The 17,739-nt window shown below is 45.5% G+C and overlaps 1 protein-coding gene across 1 annotated transcript in view; it reads right to left on the bottom strand.

The window, feature by feature from the left end:
* Nucleotides 1–17,739, bottom strand: part of C6H10orf90 (chromosome 6 C10orf90 homolog) — a 57,143-nt gene that overhangs the window by 19,621 nt on the left and 19,783 nt on the right. Inside the window, exons 2-3 of the mRNA XM_085064611.1 lie at nucleotides 10,743–10,837; nucleotides 7,524–8,595 (exon numbers count right to left, since the gene is read on the bottom strand). Coding sequence (XP_084920737.1) covers nucleotides 7,524–8,595; nucleotides 10,743–10,837 — 1,167 coding nt within the window. The remainder of the gene's footprint in view (nucleotides 1–7,523; nucleotides 8,596–10,742; nucleotides 10,838–17,739) is intronic.

Below are 17,739 nucleotides of genomic sequence, written 5' to 3'. Positions count from 1 at the left end.
ATTGAAAAATACTTTGAAATTTACTGCTGTGCTTGCGAGACATTCCCTGTAGCCGCCGCAGACCCAAAACCTCGGCGCTGGAAATCCGTGTTTGCATTTCCAGGATGTCACGCTAGACGCCATCAGACGCTATTGTAGTGACTCAAGGAGTAATCTGATGCGGTGTGACTTCAAAAAAAAAATGTTCAGGATGATTCAGAACATTTAAATGGTGATTTGCAGGGTAAGAAATGCATGGACCACTTGGAATTCTCATCATGTCCGAGGCACCTAGTTCAGCTCTTTCTGATAATTTACCGCAGCCGGGCTGAGCCAAGTATTCATTTCGCAGACTGCACAAGAGTTGTTCCTAGTTTAAACCAAGTGTGAATTAGGGGAAAATGAGGCCCTTTACTCCAGTGGCATAATGCAGTCACTGAATGCGCAGAGCCCATCTCTTTTAATCATTATTTTAATGATTCTGGTGTTCGGCTGTGCTGCTTGCCCGGAGTGCTAACGAGTGACTTGCACCCTCCAGGCTTTCTCTTCAAATTGTCTCACCTTTTTACCAACTCTGACAGCTCAAGATAGAAATGTCACAGAATCACAGAATCATAGGATGGTGGAGGTTGGAAAAGACCTTTAACATCATCGAATCCAAACTGACCAAGATGGAAAACAGTGGAAGAATCAAACCCTCACTTTTCACATGACGAAAACAAGGACAGCTGAACTTGTTTAACTTGGATTTTCAGACAACATGAACATCTTTGGGAAAATAATTCTAATTTATGAGTTTCACTCATAAAAATATCTTCCATCATTAACAGGGCAAACATCCTTCTGTCTTCTAGAGAAACAATGGCTTTTTTACCCAAAAGCTTCATTGTTATGTCCCACAACATAAAATTGAGCCTTTAATCCTCAAAAGGCAAAACCAAAAAAAAGGAAAACTCAACTCCAGTCAAATTATTTTATGATCATGCCCTTGAACACACAAAACCAAACAGAAACACCCACAAGAAAACCCAGCCATCCCTGGCTGCTCAAATCACAGAGAAACTGATAAAGAACACTTAAGGTTCCACAGGAAAATAACCTCAGCCAGGGTGACTGTGGCATCAGAGTGTCAGAATTGAAAAGCAGCTTTGGCTCCCACAAGCCTGAGCATCACCTTCCCTCTTGCTGCCATCACTGCCCACCATCTCCTGGGGTAGCCTATGACAGAGCAAAAGCCTCATCTGTCTCCTGATTTAATAAATAAATAAAGGAATGGAATATCAAAGAACACTCCTGCACGCTGATCCCTTCCTTCTCCCACCCCCTTTGTCCCACCAGACGATGGGGAAGCTGACAGCAGGCCTTTGAGACAAAGAGCAAAGCTGAAGAGCTGGCACTCCCTGACTCTTTCCAGAGAAGAAGAGACATCCCCTTCCCTCTAAAAATGAATAAAATACTCCAAGATGAAGAGAGGCAACTGCTGTTTCCCCCCACAGGCTGGGGTCTGTCTCAAAGGCTGGCAGTGTCTTCCAGAGTCACCCAGAACAGGATTGCCAATTCCTCACGGAGTTTTCAGCACCTGAAAAACGGAATCCTCAATTTCTGGGGATGCAGCACACGAAGGTCACTCTGCAGCAACACAGACCCAATGACACACAATGTCTAGACTAAGGAAAATTGACAGCCTCCTCCATTTTAAATGTATCCCAGATGAAGTGCAACATCAAAGCAGCTCCTTTTAATGGGCTTTTTGGCATGTGGTGCTTTGTTCTTAACAAGTCAGCACCAGCTGCTGCGTCCACAATGCCAAGTCAGTAACGTCCCCAGCCAGATTCCTGGCCGGTGTAAATCAGTGTCACTCCTCTGCAGGCACATATTTCCATTGGTTGACATCAGCTGAAGGTTTGGCTCCTTGTGCTCAGCAGGTGCAAGCTGAAGTAAAATCTTCAGTGCCGTATTTCACTTTTCTCCTGTCTTCACCACCAGCTCTGCTGCACACATTCGCAGGCTGGAGAGCTAATTAGCATCAGCTGGAGCTGCTCAAGTTTCTATACAATAAATTCCATATTGTAAGGAGCTGCTTTCCTCTAATTATATCTTGTTCACATGTGCATATATATATTAATTTATTTATATACAAACCCTGTACTCTGGCTTAGTGCACGGTGACTTTCTCATAAACAGAAGATGAGGTAAGAACCCCATCGTAACATTTCAAATACTATTTAATTAATGAGAGTAAATATCACTTATAGCCTTCAGATTCTCTAATTAGCGCATTCTGATTACCTATTAGTTTAAAGGTGATGCACAATATTTTCTTGATACACAAATGTCTCAAATACCAGGAGCTCTTCAGTGCATATTTAAAACAAAAATATATTTTTGCTTTGCAGGCAGCAGCTTATCAAAGTCCCACAGCACCAGCTGCTCTGATTTTACTCCAGTATGAGTAGGAACACACATACATGCATCAAAAAAATAAAATAGATCTTGAAACAAATTAAAGTCTAGTTATCTACCCCTCAAAAATACGCTGCGCTTGTTAATAAACAAGTTTAAGAAGGAAAGAGAAGCCTGTAGTCATCTGGGGGCACTCAACACCCCAAAGCCCAGATCCCAGCTCAGTTTTCCCCACTCGCTGTCTTGGGTTGTTTTAATTAAGCAAATTATGTTTCCAAGTCACCTGCCATGCTCGTTGGGAAAAGGTGTAAGCAGCTCCATTACCAAGGCTCTGCTGTGTGCTGCTCACTCCTGTAACTGTGTCCTTCCCCTCCTGAGCATTTCATCCCTGAATTCCGAAACAGGAGCTCTGGGAGTGCAGCCCCTGGACCCCCTGAGCAGGGACAGCTCCAGGGTCTCTGTCCTGCTGGGCAGGGACAGCTCCAGGGTCTCAGTCCTGCTGAGCAGGGACAGCTCCAGGGTCTCAGTCCTGCTGGGCAGGTTCATCTCAGCCACCACTGTGCTCCATCCACCTCCCACTGCTGAACCAGCAGAACCACAGAGCCCTTCAGCCTGGAAAAGACCTTTCATTTTATTGGGTTCAACCATTCCCAAGGTTGAACTGCCCAAGGTCCCACTGCCAAGGCCACCACTGCTCCATGTCCCCAAGTGCCACATCCATATGGCTTTTGGATCCCTTCAGGGTTGGGGACAGAACACTGCCCTGGGCAGCTGTGCCAGGGCCGGACTAGCCATTAGGTGAAGAAATTTTCCCAATATTCAATCTAAACTGCCCCTGGCCCAGCCTGAGGCTGTTCCCTCTCCTCCTGTCCCTGTTCCCTGGAGCACAGCCTGACCCCCCGGCTGTCCCCTCCTGGCAGCAGCTGTGCAGAGCCACAAGGTCCCCCTGAGCCTCCTTTGCTCCAGGCTGAGCTCCTTTCCCAGCTCCCTCAGCCTCTCCTGGTGCTCCAGACCTTCCCAGCTCCATTCCCTTCCCTGAACACTCTCCAGCCCCTCCAGGTCTGCCTTGTCCAAGAGTGACCTGAGGATCTGAGGTCCCTCAGCAGTGCCAGCACAGGGGACAATCCCTGCCCTGCCCCTATGGCCACACCATGGCTGGTGATTATCGCACAGCCCTGATGCTCCTGTGGGTGCTTCACACTGCAGTGTGGCTCATGAGATGTCCTTTTGTCATCTCCCCCACCCTCCCTGCACATCTGCATCCCAGCTGAGGGCACTGGGAGCCATCCCTGCACCCACCATCCAAACTGGATTCACTCTCCACCTCAGCTGCTCTTCCTCTGCACAGAAGTTTGGGGTATGACAACAAAAGAACAAAAGTGTAGGTGTTAGCAGGAACTATTTTGGTTTAGAAAATAGCTGAGATGTGTGAAGGTGCTCAGGCATCAAGGAGTTTATGGTTATCTAAATGGATTATGGTTATTTAAACGGATAAATTTAGATATTGGCATTTATAATCTTCCCTAGAAAAGTGATTATATTGTTTAATCAAGAGGTCAAAAAGAACTTAAAATTGTCCCATTTTCTTCCCTTTGCTCCTTTTTAATAATTCAGCCTAAAGCCCAGTAGGTAATAGATAGTGAAAGATGGATGGAGAGCTAGATATTCATAGGGAATATGTTCTTCATGAAAGGTAGGTGAGAAATTAAGATTAAAAATGTTCCTGTCTTCAGCAGAAACAAGACTAATCTTTTCATTTCTAACTCACCTTGTATTTATGAGACATCAGCTGCAGACAGGAAAGGAAATTGCAGCATTGCCTGAAAAGCAGCGTTAGCAAGTTCAGACAGCTCGTTAAAAGCCGTGACCGAGGGCAGGGTGATGCACATCCATCACCCGTGACAAGGACCTCGTGCAGCTTGACCTGGGCTGGCCCTGGGCCACATCTCTGGGGTGGGGCTTGTGGCCCCCAGTGGGACACTCCACACGTCCCTTCAGCTGCCCAAGGGATGGGAATGTTGGCCACTCACTGCAAATAAACACAATTCTGTCCTAGGGCTCTGTCCTCCCACGGTTCAGGTCTGACTTCATGTACAACATGGATTTTCCAGCACTTACAATCCCATTTCTTGCCAGATAATGGAAGTAAAGGCCCAAAGCGGTGGAGCCAGGAGAAGACACAGTCCACAGTGGGGAAATATCATATTCCATCCTTGGGATGGAACAGCATGAACCATGGCTTTGAACTCTGAGTCCCAGAGATTTGGGTTTCCAAGTGTAATTCCCATCCGTGAGCAGAGCCCAAGATTTACATCTCATTAAGTATCCTTTTCATATGTGGCTCATGGTGGAAATGCAGAACTCTGGAGATTACCTGGCCCAGCCTCCTGCTGAAAGAAGGGCCTTAGATTGAGTTATCCAGGTCCATGTAAAGCCAAGTCTTGAATAGTTTGGATTTGGACATGAAATAATATGAGTAATACAGTAAGTAGAGTCATCATTACTTCAGTGAAGTCACACGAAAGATTAGGAAAAAGACACTTTAAAGAGGTCATGACTCAACTGAGCCTACAGGAAAGAGCAAACCTGGCCCCAGCACCTGTAAAGCAGAAAAATATTTGGGTGCTCATTCCAACTCAGACCCTAATAAAACAACCTATACATCCTGGAAACTGCATTTACAGATTTCATACTGGGAAGTGTAGCTTTGAAAGTAATTTTTCCTTTTTTTCTTTAACATAGTGATGTTATTACCACTTGTATTTCTGCTGGCAGGAAGCTCTTGCCTACAGCTGCAAACCAATATAAACTCCAACTTTCTGGGTCATCAGAAATGTAATGGACAAAGTGCTCCCCACAGTTCCCTCATCCACAAGATAACTGTGTTAAAGCACTAGCACTGCGTCAAAACTTGTTCACTGTCCCTTCTTTGCTGGTTCTCCCTTCATTTTAAACACTTCATTTCACAAACATTTCATTTCATAAACATGGAGCAGAGCAAAGCGTAACGGGAATGGATTTGAATTAGTAAACAGCGCAGGAAAAAATATCCAAAATAACTGGGAATCTAGAATAGCATAAAAGTTCTTCTCCAAAAGAGCTGTCCAGCCCTGGAGGGATTCAAAAGCCATGTGGATGTGGCACTTGGGGACATGGGGCAGTGGTGGCCTTGGCAGTGCTGGGGGATGGTTGGACTGGATGATCTTAATTCCTAAATCATTTGGGTCACCCTAAACGATTCTGTGATTGATAATCTCACACTAGTAACTTCTCCTCGTCACTTCACCCATCCCAGAACCAAAGGGGACTTAATTTCTCCCAGAATCACGCTAATTCCCCCTCATTTTAAGGAGCAGTGTGGATGTCCCATGGGTTTTACCAGGTTTCTCATGATTTTTCACGTTTAATGGTTGATGGCTGTGCAAGAACTCATTACTTGGGTGATCCTGCTGAGAAAGGCTGTTGTTTTGGAGCATTATTCTGGTTGTTTATACAAATTTCACACAGGAAAGTTGTAGTAAGCTGATAAACACCTCCTTCTACATGACAAAGGGTGTGAGCAAGAGAAATGTATATCTTTACATTCTGCATTATTGCCCACACAAAAGGTGGAAGCAGTTAAAAAGGTAACATTTCCCATGTTTATTTACACCTATAGTCTTGTGTACACAAATGGTGGAAGTCCTTTATCACAAACCAGAATTTCTCAGCTTCTTACCTCACCAATTTCCTCCTTTTAGCAAAACTATGGAACCATGAGCAGCATCCCAATTCACTTTCTAATCACTTCTAGGAAAAGTGATTTTTCCATGCCACCATGGCATCACTAAGCCCAGGGAAAGCTCAATTTTAAATCTGGTTTATCACAGAGAAATCTTGGATGGTGCTGAACAAAGCCCTGAATATGTAAGTCTCCCTATGGAGAGATATTCCCTGATATTTGGAATTAGGATGTATGCAATGAAATGCTTCATTTGGTGGTGCCATCCCTTTATATTTCTATCCCCAACCCCTCAGAACTGATTGGCATCTCCCCTCTCCTGCTCCACACTGAGCCTTCCAACACCACAGCCTGGATTATGCTCAGGAAAACAGAGGAATATTTCATTTCTGGCTCTGTAGCTGCAGGAAGAATCCCACTGATTTCAGGCATGGAAAAGGGAAAGCAGCAGTGACTGCAAGGAGTTTGCTCCTTGCCCAGTCCTCGAGACAGGCTGAGGCTTCTCACCTTTCTCTTTCCTTCCATTTGCACACAGGGAAGATGGAGCTGCAGAGGAGCCTTGGGAAGTGGCTCATGTTCATACACTGACCCTGAGATCAAAAAGGCCATGTGAAAACAGGATAATTGCAATTAAATGTAGCCCAAGGTCTCAGGATACAGCAGGGGTAAGTTTGAATCTTTGTGCTTTTGGTGAAAACCAGACTCCCTCATTGACAATCTTCCCATCCACCTTGTCTTCTTGGAAAGTCAATGAACTCAGTGGTTATCCAATTGTGCTGTAAAATCCCAGAGCAGCAGGAGCTGCACCACTCTGGGCAGGAAGCAATCCCCATGGCCCCTCTCCCTTCCCCAGGAGACACGTTGCAAAGAACATTTTATGTTTGCAAAATGCTTAGAATTGCTGGAAACAAATGTGTTTGAGATTTGCAAACCTTTTACCTGGTTCCATTAGATATGAAAGCCTGAGCTTATTACTGCAGCCTTCTAAATAAAAGCTGAAAACAAGATCATTTTTAATTGCAAGGAGCACAAAACCAAGCTCAATGCACTCATCTCCTTCTTAATTTCACACCTTGAAATTCAGCCCTTACTCAAAGAAAAACCTAATTATTTTCAGGGGATAAGCACTTGCAGGTTGCTGGGAGAAAAAAAAAATACTGTTATAAATGGTTGAAAAAGGAGGTTTAATGCAGCAAACACAGGGGGATTTTCCTGTCTCAGCTGATGAGCAGCACACATCACCAGCATGGCAAATATCCATGGCAGTGCTGCAGCTGGAAACCTCTGGGTTGTGCTCTAACTCCCTGTGCCTCTGCAGCAGCAAGGATTGCTGTTATCTGCCCTCACAAAATCACTGTGGTGAGGATGCTCCAGCCTGAGCCTCTGAACCACCAGCCTGAGCTTTGTGGAAACGACTCACCTGCCTCAGTGCTTGGATAAGGAATCTGGATGGAAAACACAGAGTGGTGGCTGCCAGGCAGCTCATGCTCTTCCTTAGCTCCTCCTGCCTTGTGAGCTCCTCTGGGAATATCCACAGATGCTGCAAGTCCCGAGGCAAAGCAACTTTGCAAAGGGTACTTTCTACCCAAATATCCTTCCTTAGTTTTCTCTTTCTTTATTTCCCTCTTCTCGGTGCAGTCAGCGCTCAGGTGAGATCCGAGGGGAGCCCTGCTTGCTCCTGGGAGCTTCCTTGGAGCTCTCTGCTCCATGGGCTCTCCATTAGCTATGCCATCTACTCCATCTGCTGTTAATCCGGACAAACTGCACTTCAGCCTGAAGGACAGCGTGGATCTGTACGTTTTTTGGCATTTAACTCGAGGTTGGTCAATGCGTACGTTGAGCGACTTGTCCAAATAGTAGATGGCTTTGGGGCAGTGCTGGGACACCTGGAGCTGCACACAGGAGATGAAGGAAGGTGGCACTTGCTCCTTCCCATCACTGCTTTGAAGACTCACGCCGTCCTCCTTGATTCCAGGCTCAAAAAGCTGCTTTTGGGGCTCTTTGCCGAATTTTGAGCACGACTTGGAAAGCTTTAAGGGAGAGGGTTGTTGGTTTGAGTGAGCTGGGGGAGGCCAGCGAGAGAGGACAGCAGGGACTTGGCTGGATGTTGGGGACACAGTGCTGGGCTCCTGTCCAGCCCCAGAGCCACATGCCAGGCGCCCAGAGCCCACAGAGACTCGCCTGGCTGTGACTGTGATGGAGGCAAAGCCTCTCTGCTGCTTTGGACACTGCTGAGGGCTGGGAGAGTCCGATGGGGACATGGTGTCCCCTAAGGATGCCTGAATCTCTAACCCACTGGGAAGCACCAGAAGCGCCCTGGTGAGGTTGGCTGAGCCCTGGCTGGGCTCAGATGGCTCCGTGGGACAAGCTCTGGGCTGGGGGAGCAGGGGCTGCAGAGGCACAGAGCGCTGGTTCCCTTGGGATTTATCCTCATCAATCCGAGCAGTGATTACTGGTGAAACCAATGTTGTGTCCTGTGAAGGCAGAGATTCCTGTGAATGAAAAGACTCCAGTTATCACCACACTCCATTATCCTGTGTGCAACTGTTTCTCATCTTCCATCTATCACAGCAGACAGTTTTGTTCAAGATCTCTTGTTAACTTTCTATTCATATTAACTTTTTTTTTGTCGTTTAAAAATGCACGCTCTTGAAATCAGCTCTGAATTGTCTGGGAGGCTTCAATGAAAACTTTATCACTCTGGTGAAAGGAAAATATTAAAATTTAAAATCTGTATTCCAGAGGATTATTCTGAGTATTTAACCCATCACCACAGATGGGATTGGTGAATGTTTAAAAATGGACATGGCAAAGGCAATTGCCAGTTTCAGACTATAAACTCCTCCTTCACAATGATCTGCTGGAATTTAAAATGCATTTAAGTATATTATGGATCACTGGCTTGTAACATCACTTGATGCAGAGAACATGTGGCTTCTGACCAGGGTTATGACATACAACCTCACCAGTTATAGGCATGAAGAAATTCCCAAAAAGGTGATACAGTTACCCACAAGGGCTCTGGGTACTATTTTAATTAATTAGTTCCCTCTTTCTTATGATTACTTTATGACACCTGCCAATGATGCACAAACACATGTGGCCAAGACTGATTGACAGCAGCCCAGAGACTGACAGAGGCCCAGATTAATTTTTCCATCCATGACAGGAAACATCCATCTTGGCAGACCACACCTCACTTCCCACGCGGTGATACAGGAGATGCTTTTATGTTCCAGCTCTCTGACAAAGAGCAAACCTGAGTTTAAAGCCTCCTGCTGATATTATCCACCCAGCTGGGCACATAAATCACATGCAATAAAGCATCTGGACTAATCTCACTGCTGCTGCAAATGGGCTGATTGGATTGCTCCTGCCCTGGGTTCCCAGATCTCCTGATCCTAATAGAAATAAAAACCCCAAACCCAGCACTGAATTGGCATGCAGAACCTGAGGATTAGCTTCCTAATGAAAGCTCATTCTGTGTTTAGGTGCCACTGACTCCTGAATTGACCCCAGTCCTGTCTGGGCATCCATCAGCTGATAATCAATGCCAGAACTCCACAAGGGCAATGGATCTTTAGGACTTTTCCAACTCCATCCCTTCTCTGAGATCCTGTGGAACCATCCCTGTGCTCCTCCTGCCTGCAGGAAAACACCACCAGAAACAATTCCTTTGGAGCTCCTGGGAAGGAGCTGATTGGGACCCCAAATGGGCAGAGGTAGATCAAGTGTTTATTAACGAGGTGAAATGCCAGATAAATTTTATCAACTCTTTAAACCAGCTGCCTGCAGTTTGGACAATTCAATAATTTCACAGCTCCAGGGAAAGCATTTTCTTCCTCCTCTGTTTCTTTCATGGTTTGTAACAACATTTGCCTCATATTTTCTTCACTTCATTTACTTCTACCTGCAGGTTTAAGACCTTTGCATGCCTTCCAAAAGTCTCAGCTTCCCCCAGATTTCTACAGGGCACCAAAGAAGAATGTTCCTTGAGGGACTTTATTTTGGATGCATCCCTCATGCTCCAGTAGTTAATTTGACATTTATTTCTTTTGTTGAGGGCTGCACAGATGGAGACATCCTACAAGAGTCCAAAGGCATGTCAGAAATACTCCTGATTAGCTACAAACTCATGCACCAATATTTTAAATAATTTACTTCTCCTTTCCCTGCTTGAATATATATATATATATTATTTCCTCCTCCCAATCTTTAGCAAAGAAATAGATCTTTAAGGTTTGCCCAGCTGATCCTGTGCTCCTTGGGAGCTTTCAAGCTTCACTGCATTTGTGAAAAAAACACACACAAAGTAATTGTGGTGAGCTGAAAACCTCAGGCTTTATCTTGAGGACATGTCAGGCAGAGTGTACTGATATTTGGGATACAGCTTGATTTAGTCTCGTGGGGTGCTTTTAACAACTTCTTTTCCCCAGCAAAACATGCAGTTTTTTCCCCCTCACCCAGAGAATGCAGAATCACAACACTCAGCCATCATTTTATTTGGCTTTTCTGCTGCCTAAGCTAAGCCTAGCTAAACAAAACCAAGTCCAAACACACTGCTCAGCAATCAGTGATTGTTTTTTAAACCCTCCTGCATTCTGCTGACTGCTCTGCAAACAGAATTTATTTATTTTACCTTGCTTGGGCTCGATTTTGCCCCCACGCCACTCTCCCGCTGAAGTCCTGTGCATGTCCTCTGACCATGAGAGCCCCAGTGCTTTTGTGTCACCCCTGGGGACAAAGACAGAGAAAGGAACATTATTGTCAGTGTTCTGGAGGAGATGAGTTAGAAAATGTGCTTTGAAATGGAGTGCAGCAGGGGGGAGAGCTCTGTAAATGATCTGATTGCCCTGGGATGGTGGAGCTGTGTCTGTCCTCCATGGAAAAAACACTGGAAAAACCTCTGGGATGCTGTGACAAGGATGGGGACAGTCCCACACCGTGTCCAGGGCTGATCCAGAGCTTCACCATCTCTGCTTTTCATGTCAATGGCTTCAGGCACTGCTGTGGAGGGACCAGGGAAGCTGGGAAATGAGCATTGCAACAAATCCCCCTTTGTGCTCTGGGCAGAATGGGGAGCTCAGCCAGCCCTGCACAGAGCTGGGTGTCACTGGCACAAAGTCACCTTCAGCTTTACAGGACTGCAGTGATTCCAGACCACATTCACAGGTCTGCTACATCACAACATCCCCAGCTCAGTGATAACTGAACCACCAGCACCTCAACCTGCTTTTGCTGTGGGTTTTCTGTGAGCACTGTTCTCTCTCTGCAGATTTTTACATGGAGCTAATTTCCATTTAACACAGTCTGGGCTATTGCACTGATGCATTACATCTACTGTCAACTGCTTGCCAGAAATTACGTTACTTTCTAGCTTGTATTAAGCATCCAAAATTAATTTTCAGAAATTCTCCATTTGGACTGAAATCTCTTGACGTTCCTGGCTGTTGTTCCACAGCAACATGTCACACCACTGGTAAGACCTTTTGTATTATTTTTCTTCCATCCAGGCAGGCTGCCACTGAAGGAAATTTTTGCTAAGCAGGATTTCAGTTTATGTGTTGCATTATATTAACAAAGGAATATAAATCAGCTCCACTTTAGAAAGTGTTTATTAAACCATACCCACCACAACAGGCTTCATCTCCTTGGGTGAAGGGGAAGGGGAGAAAGGTATCAGGTCTGTCCCTCAGGAAATCTTCAGTCCCACCACAACACTTGGAGGATGTTTGATGAGCTTTTTATTTTAATAAAATACACCAAAATACACTTCAACACTTCCCCTAGCACAACCCCGAGATGCCAATGCCACTCTGCATTTCCACAGCCAGAATGAGGTTTGTTTTTGTCATCGAGCAGCAGAGAGTCCAGAGGCACAGAGCAAACAGCTGGACTCATCAGCCAGTGTGGGAAAAACAGAACCCAGCAAACAGCCAGAGCAGAGGGCTCACTCCATGGCTTTTGGCAAAGGAATAATTTGGGAATAAATTGCTGGGCTGCAATCAGTGCAAAGGCAGGGGATCTGGTGTAGCACTGCAAACTGCTGGCACCAAACACGGGCAAGACATCCTCAGAGCTAACTCCTCACCCTGTCGTGGTGGACAAAACCAAAGGGCAAAATCCTCCTCTGCTGCTGGGGAAGCCTCACAGAAAGGTTATTTTCAGTGTGTCAGTGCTGTGGGGAATTACTCATGGATAGCTTCATGCTGAAGAGCAGCACAGGTGCTGTGTTATTTACTTTTGGAAACAACTAAATAGGAAATAACCTGCAGAGAGGGGTGAAGAAGAAATTCTTGGGTTGAGTATGACAAAAACAGAAATTTGATAAAAGACCCCTATGTAATTAAAGCGACAACTTCCACTGAGTTATCAACATTTTCCTGATTTCAGGAAGGAAGGAACTGCCACAAGAACCCCACAGTTGTCTCAGATCAAGCAGGAAACTACAACAGGAGATCATCAACTCGGGAATGCCAACTGATGCACAAGGAAATCCAGAGGCTGGCCTGGGGTAAATCAGATCCAACAGGTCTGTTCTTCCATGGATTTCATTCCCAAGCATCTCCAGCACCAGAGAAAGGCTGAGGACTAAAGGTTCAAAGACAAACAAGTTGTCAAAGTCTACACCGAAGATTACATGTAACAGGTAAATTATTCTTATCCAAGGAGCCTCCTGTGGTTAGCAATAATTTGTTGGTAGAACCTTAAAATTTCCCAAAGATCCCTTGGAATAGGTTAATCCTTGCTTGTCTAAATTCAAGAAGTAGCTGTTTCCAGAGCAGGAGAGACAGGAAGAATCAAAGTGAGAAGATGAAGAAAAGGAAATCCTTATTTTCTTTGCTAAATCATCCACAGTGGAGTGAGTTTTGCATTGCCTGTTGTACCATATCTAGTGCAAGGACATTCTCATATTGCTATTGCAATCCTATAGCTGGAAAACACTCAAATTTTTGGCATTGAACCTATTTGCTGAGACAAATTAAATGGCATTGGTGGCAAAAGCACTGGCATTTATCATGGTATTATGAAATCTATTGCTGGACACTTCACATTTGTTAATTCCTATTAAGAGAACAAGCAAAGAAAACCCCAAAACCTTTAAGAAGAGCTTGAATGTGTGTTTGCAGTGAAGCCCTACAGGGAGCACAGGCTTTGGCTGAGATGTGTCACACACCGAGCGTTCAAATTCTCATTGCTGACAAAACACATCATCCTGGGACCTTCATTACACAACAAAATGCAAAGTTCAGTGTTTCCCTGGTGTGGAAGCATGAAGAAGATGGCATTTCAAGTACTTTCCATCTCTGTGGGGAGAGGGAGAAACTTCCTTCTCTCCAAGCTGAAATCCCAAGGATTGGTTTAACCCCCCAGACCTTCTCTTCCCACCACAACCCTCCTCTCCAGCTTAAAAACAGGAGATGCCATGAGGAGAGAAGAGCAACTGCTGGCACATGACCTTTGTCCTTTGCCATCTCCACCCTCTTTGATTTTTTCCCCTCGCAAATCCTGTTTGTTGAAGCAAACTCTTGTCTCCTTGGCAAGGCATCTGGACATCCGGCTCCAGCCCAGGGTTTTCCTAATTACAGAGTGCAGCTGGAACTGATTCCCCCAGCCTCGAGTGCCTGCATTCTGCCTGGGGCCAACTGGCAGCAGCTCCAGAGGATGATTCAGAAAAGATGGACTTGTAAATCAGCTGCTGGAGCTCGGATCGATCGCAAAGGTGAGGAGCTGCTGAGGAATCACAACCTGGGAATGTTTGGCAGGAGCAGGACAGCTCCACTGAGCCAGCTGAGCTCTGTGCAGAATTTGGGACTCACAGAAAATCAGCCCCTGGAAAATGCTGGTTTGCCTGTGGTGCAGGTCTGTGCTAGACACGTGCCAGCATGGGGACATTGTGTGGTGACAAAGCAGCAGTGAGAAAGAGCTGGAGGGGCTGGAGGTGTTCGGGGAAGGGAATGGAGCTGGGAAGGTCTGGAGCACCAGGAGAGGCTGAGGGAGCTGGAAAGGAGCTCAGCCTGGAGCAAAGGAGGCTCAGGGGGACCTTGTGGCTCTGCACAGCTGCTGACAGGAGGGGACAGCCGGGGGGTCAGGCTGTGCTCCAGGGAACAGGGACAGCAGGAGAGGGAACAGCCTCAGGCTGGGCCAGGGGAGGGGCAGGGTGGAGATTAGGGAAAATTTCTTCCCCAAAAAGGTTTTAAATAATTGGAAAGGCTGCCTGGGGAAGTAGCAGTATCATCACCCCTGGGAGTGTTCAAAAAACCCTTGGATGTGACACTTGGGGACATGGTTTTGTGGTGACCTTGGCATTGCTGGGGAATCAGTTTAACTCCATGATCTCAGAGAGCTTTTCCAACTTCAAGCATTGTATGATTGACACCTAGAGTGACACCAGGCAGAACTGGAATGACTTGAGACCACTGGCCCTGGCCTCATCCCCAGTTTTTGTCAGGAAAGCTGCATATTTTAGTCACTCACTATTCATATGCTGACAAATCTCAGATGTGTGTCAGCACTTCTGCTCTCCCCTGCTCTGCTCCAAGCCCTGCTTGCTCTGCACTCACCATGTCCCCTGTCCCCTCTGAGCCCCAGCATCACCTCACAGTGAACTCCTCTGGAGCCTCCAGGAGCCTCCAGTGCTTCCCTCAAGACCCCATGGAGCAGCACTGCAGAACACACGCGCTGGTGTGAAAAGAGGTAAACTCCACTTCTCAAAAAATATTAATATTTTTGTTGATCTTAGCCCAGCAGCTGTGAGACTGCTGAGGGGAACTGGGTTCCCTCCCATGTCCATGGCAGTAGGATCCCTATATTCAAAAATTGCCCAAAATTCCCCCAAAATTCTTCAAATTCCCCAATTAGGAGGTGGGAGCTAAACGACACTGATGGCTTGGCTGCAGGGTCAGCCATCAGAGCAATCATTCTGCTAACACAGTGTCTGGCACCACTTAAACATTTTTTTTAAGCCTTTTCTTCCTTCTCCATATTATTCTTACCGGAGGAAGCAATTCATCCTCGATTCTGTTAAAAACATTAGGACCGCTTCAATTTCCTCGCGGCTTTTTTCAATTCAAACACCTGCGGAAGCCTCGAGGAAAAGAGGTGTCATCATTAAAGATTCATCAGGCTCCCTGCTCAGAGAGGGCTGGCAGAGATCATCTCTCCCTCCTTCACATCTGAGGTGACTCATCCAGCAAAACCATCCGGACGTTACGGAGACACGGGAGATGAAAGCCAAGCTGGAATCAATGCCGGAACCAAACCCATGTCTTCTGGTCTTCTTCAGGTGTCACAAAGAGGGGAGATCATAAAATCGCAGAGCCTGCTGTCATCTGGAATAAAACTGAGCAGCGGAGCTGGAGTTCAGTTTTCTGTATGAAAAGAAGGGATGTGGATGCTGAAAATTCTGCTTTCTGTTGGAGTCTTTGCTGGTAGTAAATTGATTTATAGGGAATCTAGCAGTGAATGTTTAGTTTTTGATGGAGAGGGTGTGGCATTTCCAGAAAGATTTGGCACAGGGACATGGAGTGGTTTGGGTTGGAAGAACCTTAAAGCTCATGCAGTGGGCAGGGACACCTTCCACTGTCCCAGGCTGCTCCAAGCTCTGTCCAACCTGGCCTTGGACACTGCCAGGGATCCAGGGACAGCACAGCTTCTCTTGATGTCCTTCAACACATTCTTCTGAGCCTCCAGAAGTGCTGTTAAATCCAAGAGGGGAGAGATTCCCTTGCTAATCTCTGCAGGATTTGTCCTTTAGCAACCTCGGTGAGAGCCCAAGCAGGGATTTTCACCAGGATGTTATATGAGCACAGGATGCCATCCTGAGAGCTCAACCACCCCTAAAACCCACCCAGGATGTGCTCCCCAAGAGAGGAGGGCAGAGGAACAGTCATCCTCATCCCTCAGTCCTCCTAGAGCATCTTTGCTGAACCCATAAAGTCTCCTGCACATCCTTTCAACAGGGGCTGAGCAGCACTGTGGCTCACAGGAGGGGAAAGCAGCTGCCAACTCCTCACTTCAAACCTTTCTTGTCACGAGAGAAAAAAGCCAAACCGACACAAACAAGCACTTTGCCACAAAAGAAAGCACTTGAACGCCGTGCCACGAAATGATGGTGTTTGAAGGAGGCTTTGTGGGGAAAGCTTTCAAATCAGAGCAAGACAAACAGCCTGGAATCACTGCAGCCTGAACAGGATTCATTGTGTAAACAAAATAGATTTTTTAAAAATTTTTTTAAGAGATGTCAGGGCGGATTTTCTTCTGTTACAAGTGAGATTTGATAAGTGAATTATCTCTCCCTGCTTGCCCACCTTGGAGCTGTGCTGGCTGCCTGCAGGGATGATTGCAGCTCTACCATGGAAGGGACAAATGAGTTCTGGTCTGCTGTCAAAAAGCCACAAGTCATAAATCTCTCATTATCCGTGCCATTAGAAGCAAGGTGCTCATCAGGGGGCTAGAAAGAGCACAGGAATTACATCTTCAAACCCATGCAGAAGAGGGGAAAAAAAAAGGTGTTTTCATTATGAATTGCTATTATCCTTTATCTCCACTTAATAATATAAAGAGGGGAATCACCCCCAGCACATCCATCACAGGCACAGAGACAAAATTAAGAAAATTCTTCACTCTCTTCCTTTTCCCTTTCTCCTCCAAGTTTTCCTTTTTCAAAATTTTTTCCCCCTTTTCTTTTTTTTGGTTAGATTTTCAGTGATGTGGGTTTGGGCAATCCAATATTGTCCATATATTTTACTATGATTCGGGGAGATAGACACGTTTTTATAATTTGGACACATTTACTGAAGAGGATTTGGCCAAGCAGTGAGAAATTGTGCACAAACAGAAAAAAACCAAACTAAAACAAAAAAACCAACCCAACCCTCCCCCCAAAAAACCACCCCAAAAAACCAAACCAAAACAAAACCAAAACCACCAAAAAAAAACCCACTCAAATTCTCCTCTGAGAAAAGGAATCCTCTCCAGGTAATCCTGGGAAATTCAGATTCCTGTACAAATATATTCAGTATTTCAGTATGAACACTGGATGTGCAGGAAGTTTGTAGAGGAAATAAAGTTACCAGGAGATAAGAAAATAAAGTAACAAGGAGATAAAGGAGGTGAGTCCAAGCAACATCAGTGCCTATTTTTTTCCAGTTCTAAGGAATTCTGAAGACAATTCCTGGTTCAGAACTTTGCACTGAGATTCGTTAGTACCTATTGATAGATTATTTGATCATTGTCACCAATGTCCTCTCAAAATCAAGATATAATTAACAGAAATATTGCATAAAGAACTGATGGAATTCAGCTGATTAATGATTCCTTCACCCCTCTCAGAGTCCCCTTCACAAAATATCATTAAGACACCCAAATTTTAGGGATCACATCCATTTCTGGAAGCTCAGGAATGCTTGAGACAGCCAGAAAATTCTTCAGTGACTGTAAACACAACAAACACAATGCGTAAGCAAACAAAGGCAAAGCAGCTCTGCAGCCAAAAAATTTATATTTATGAAGAGTCATTTTAGAGCTATTATGTGTATTTATGTAAAGGTCATGACATGCAGAGAGTTTGATGGCACAAATGGAGTCTGTAAATAAAAATTCCAGCCGTGCTGCTCAGAACTGGTAGCAATTAC

Source organism: Lichenostomus cassidix, chromosome 6 (genome assembly GCF_008360975.1).
Source record: "Lichenostomus cassidix isolate B80296 chromosome 6, HeHo_3.0, whole genome shotgun sequence".
Classification (NCBI taxonomy): domain Eukaryota; kingdom Metazoa; phylum Chordata; class Aves; order Passeriformes; family Meliphagidae; genus Lichenostomus; species Lichenostomus cassidix.
Note: the sequence above shows the minus strand (reverse complement) of the source record. Positions and strands in the feature narration are given on the sequence as shown.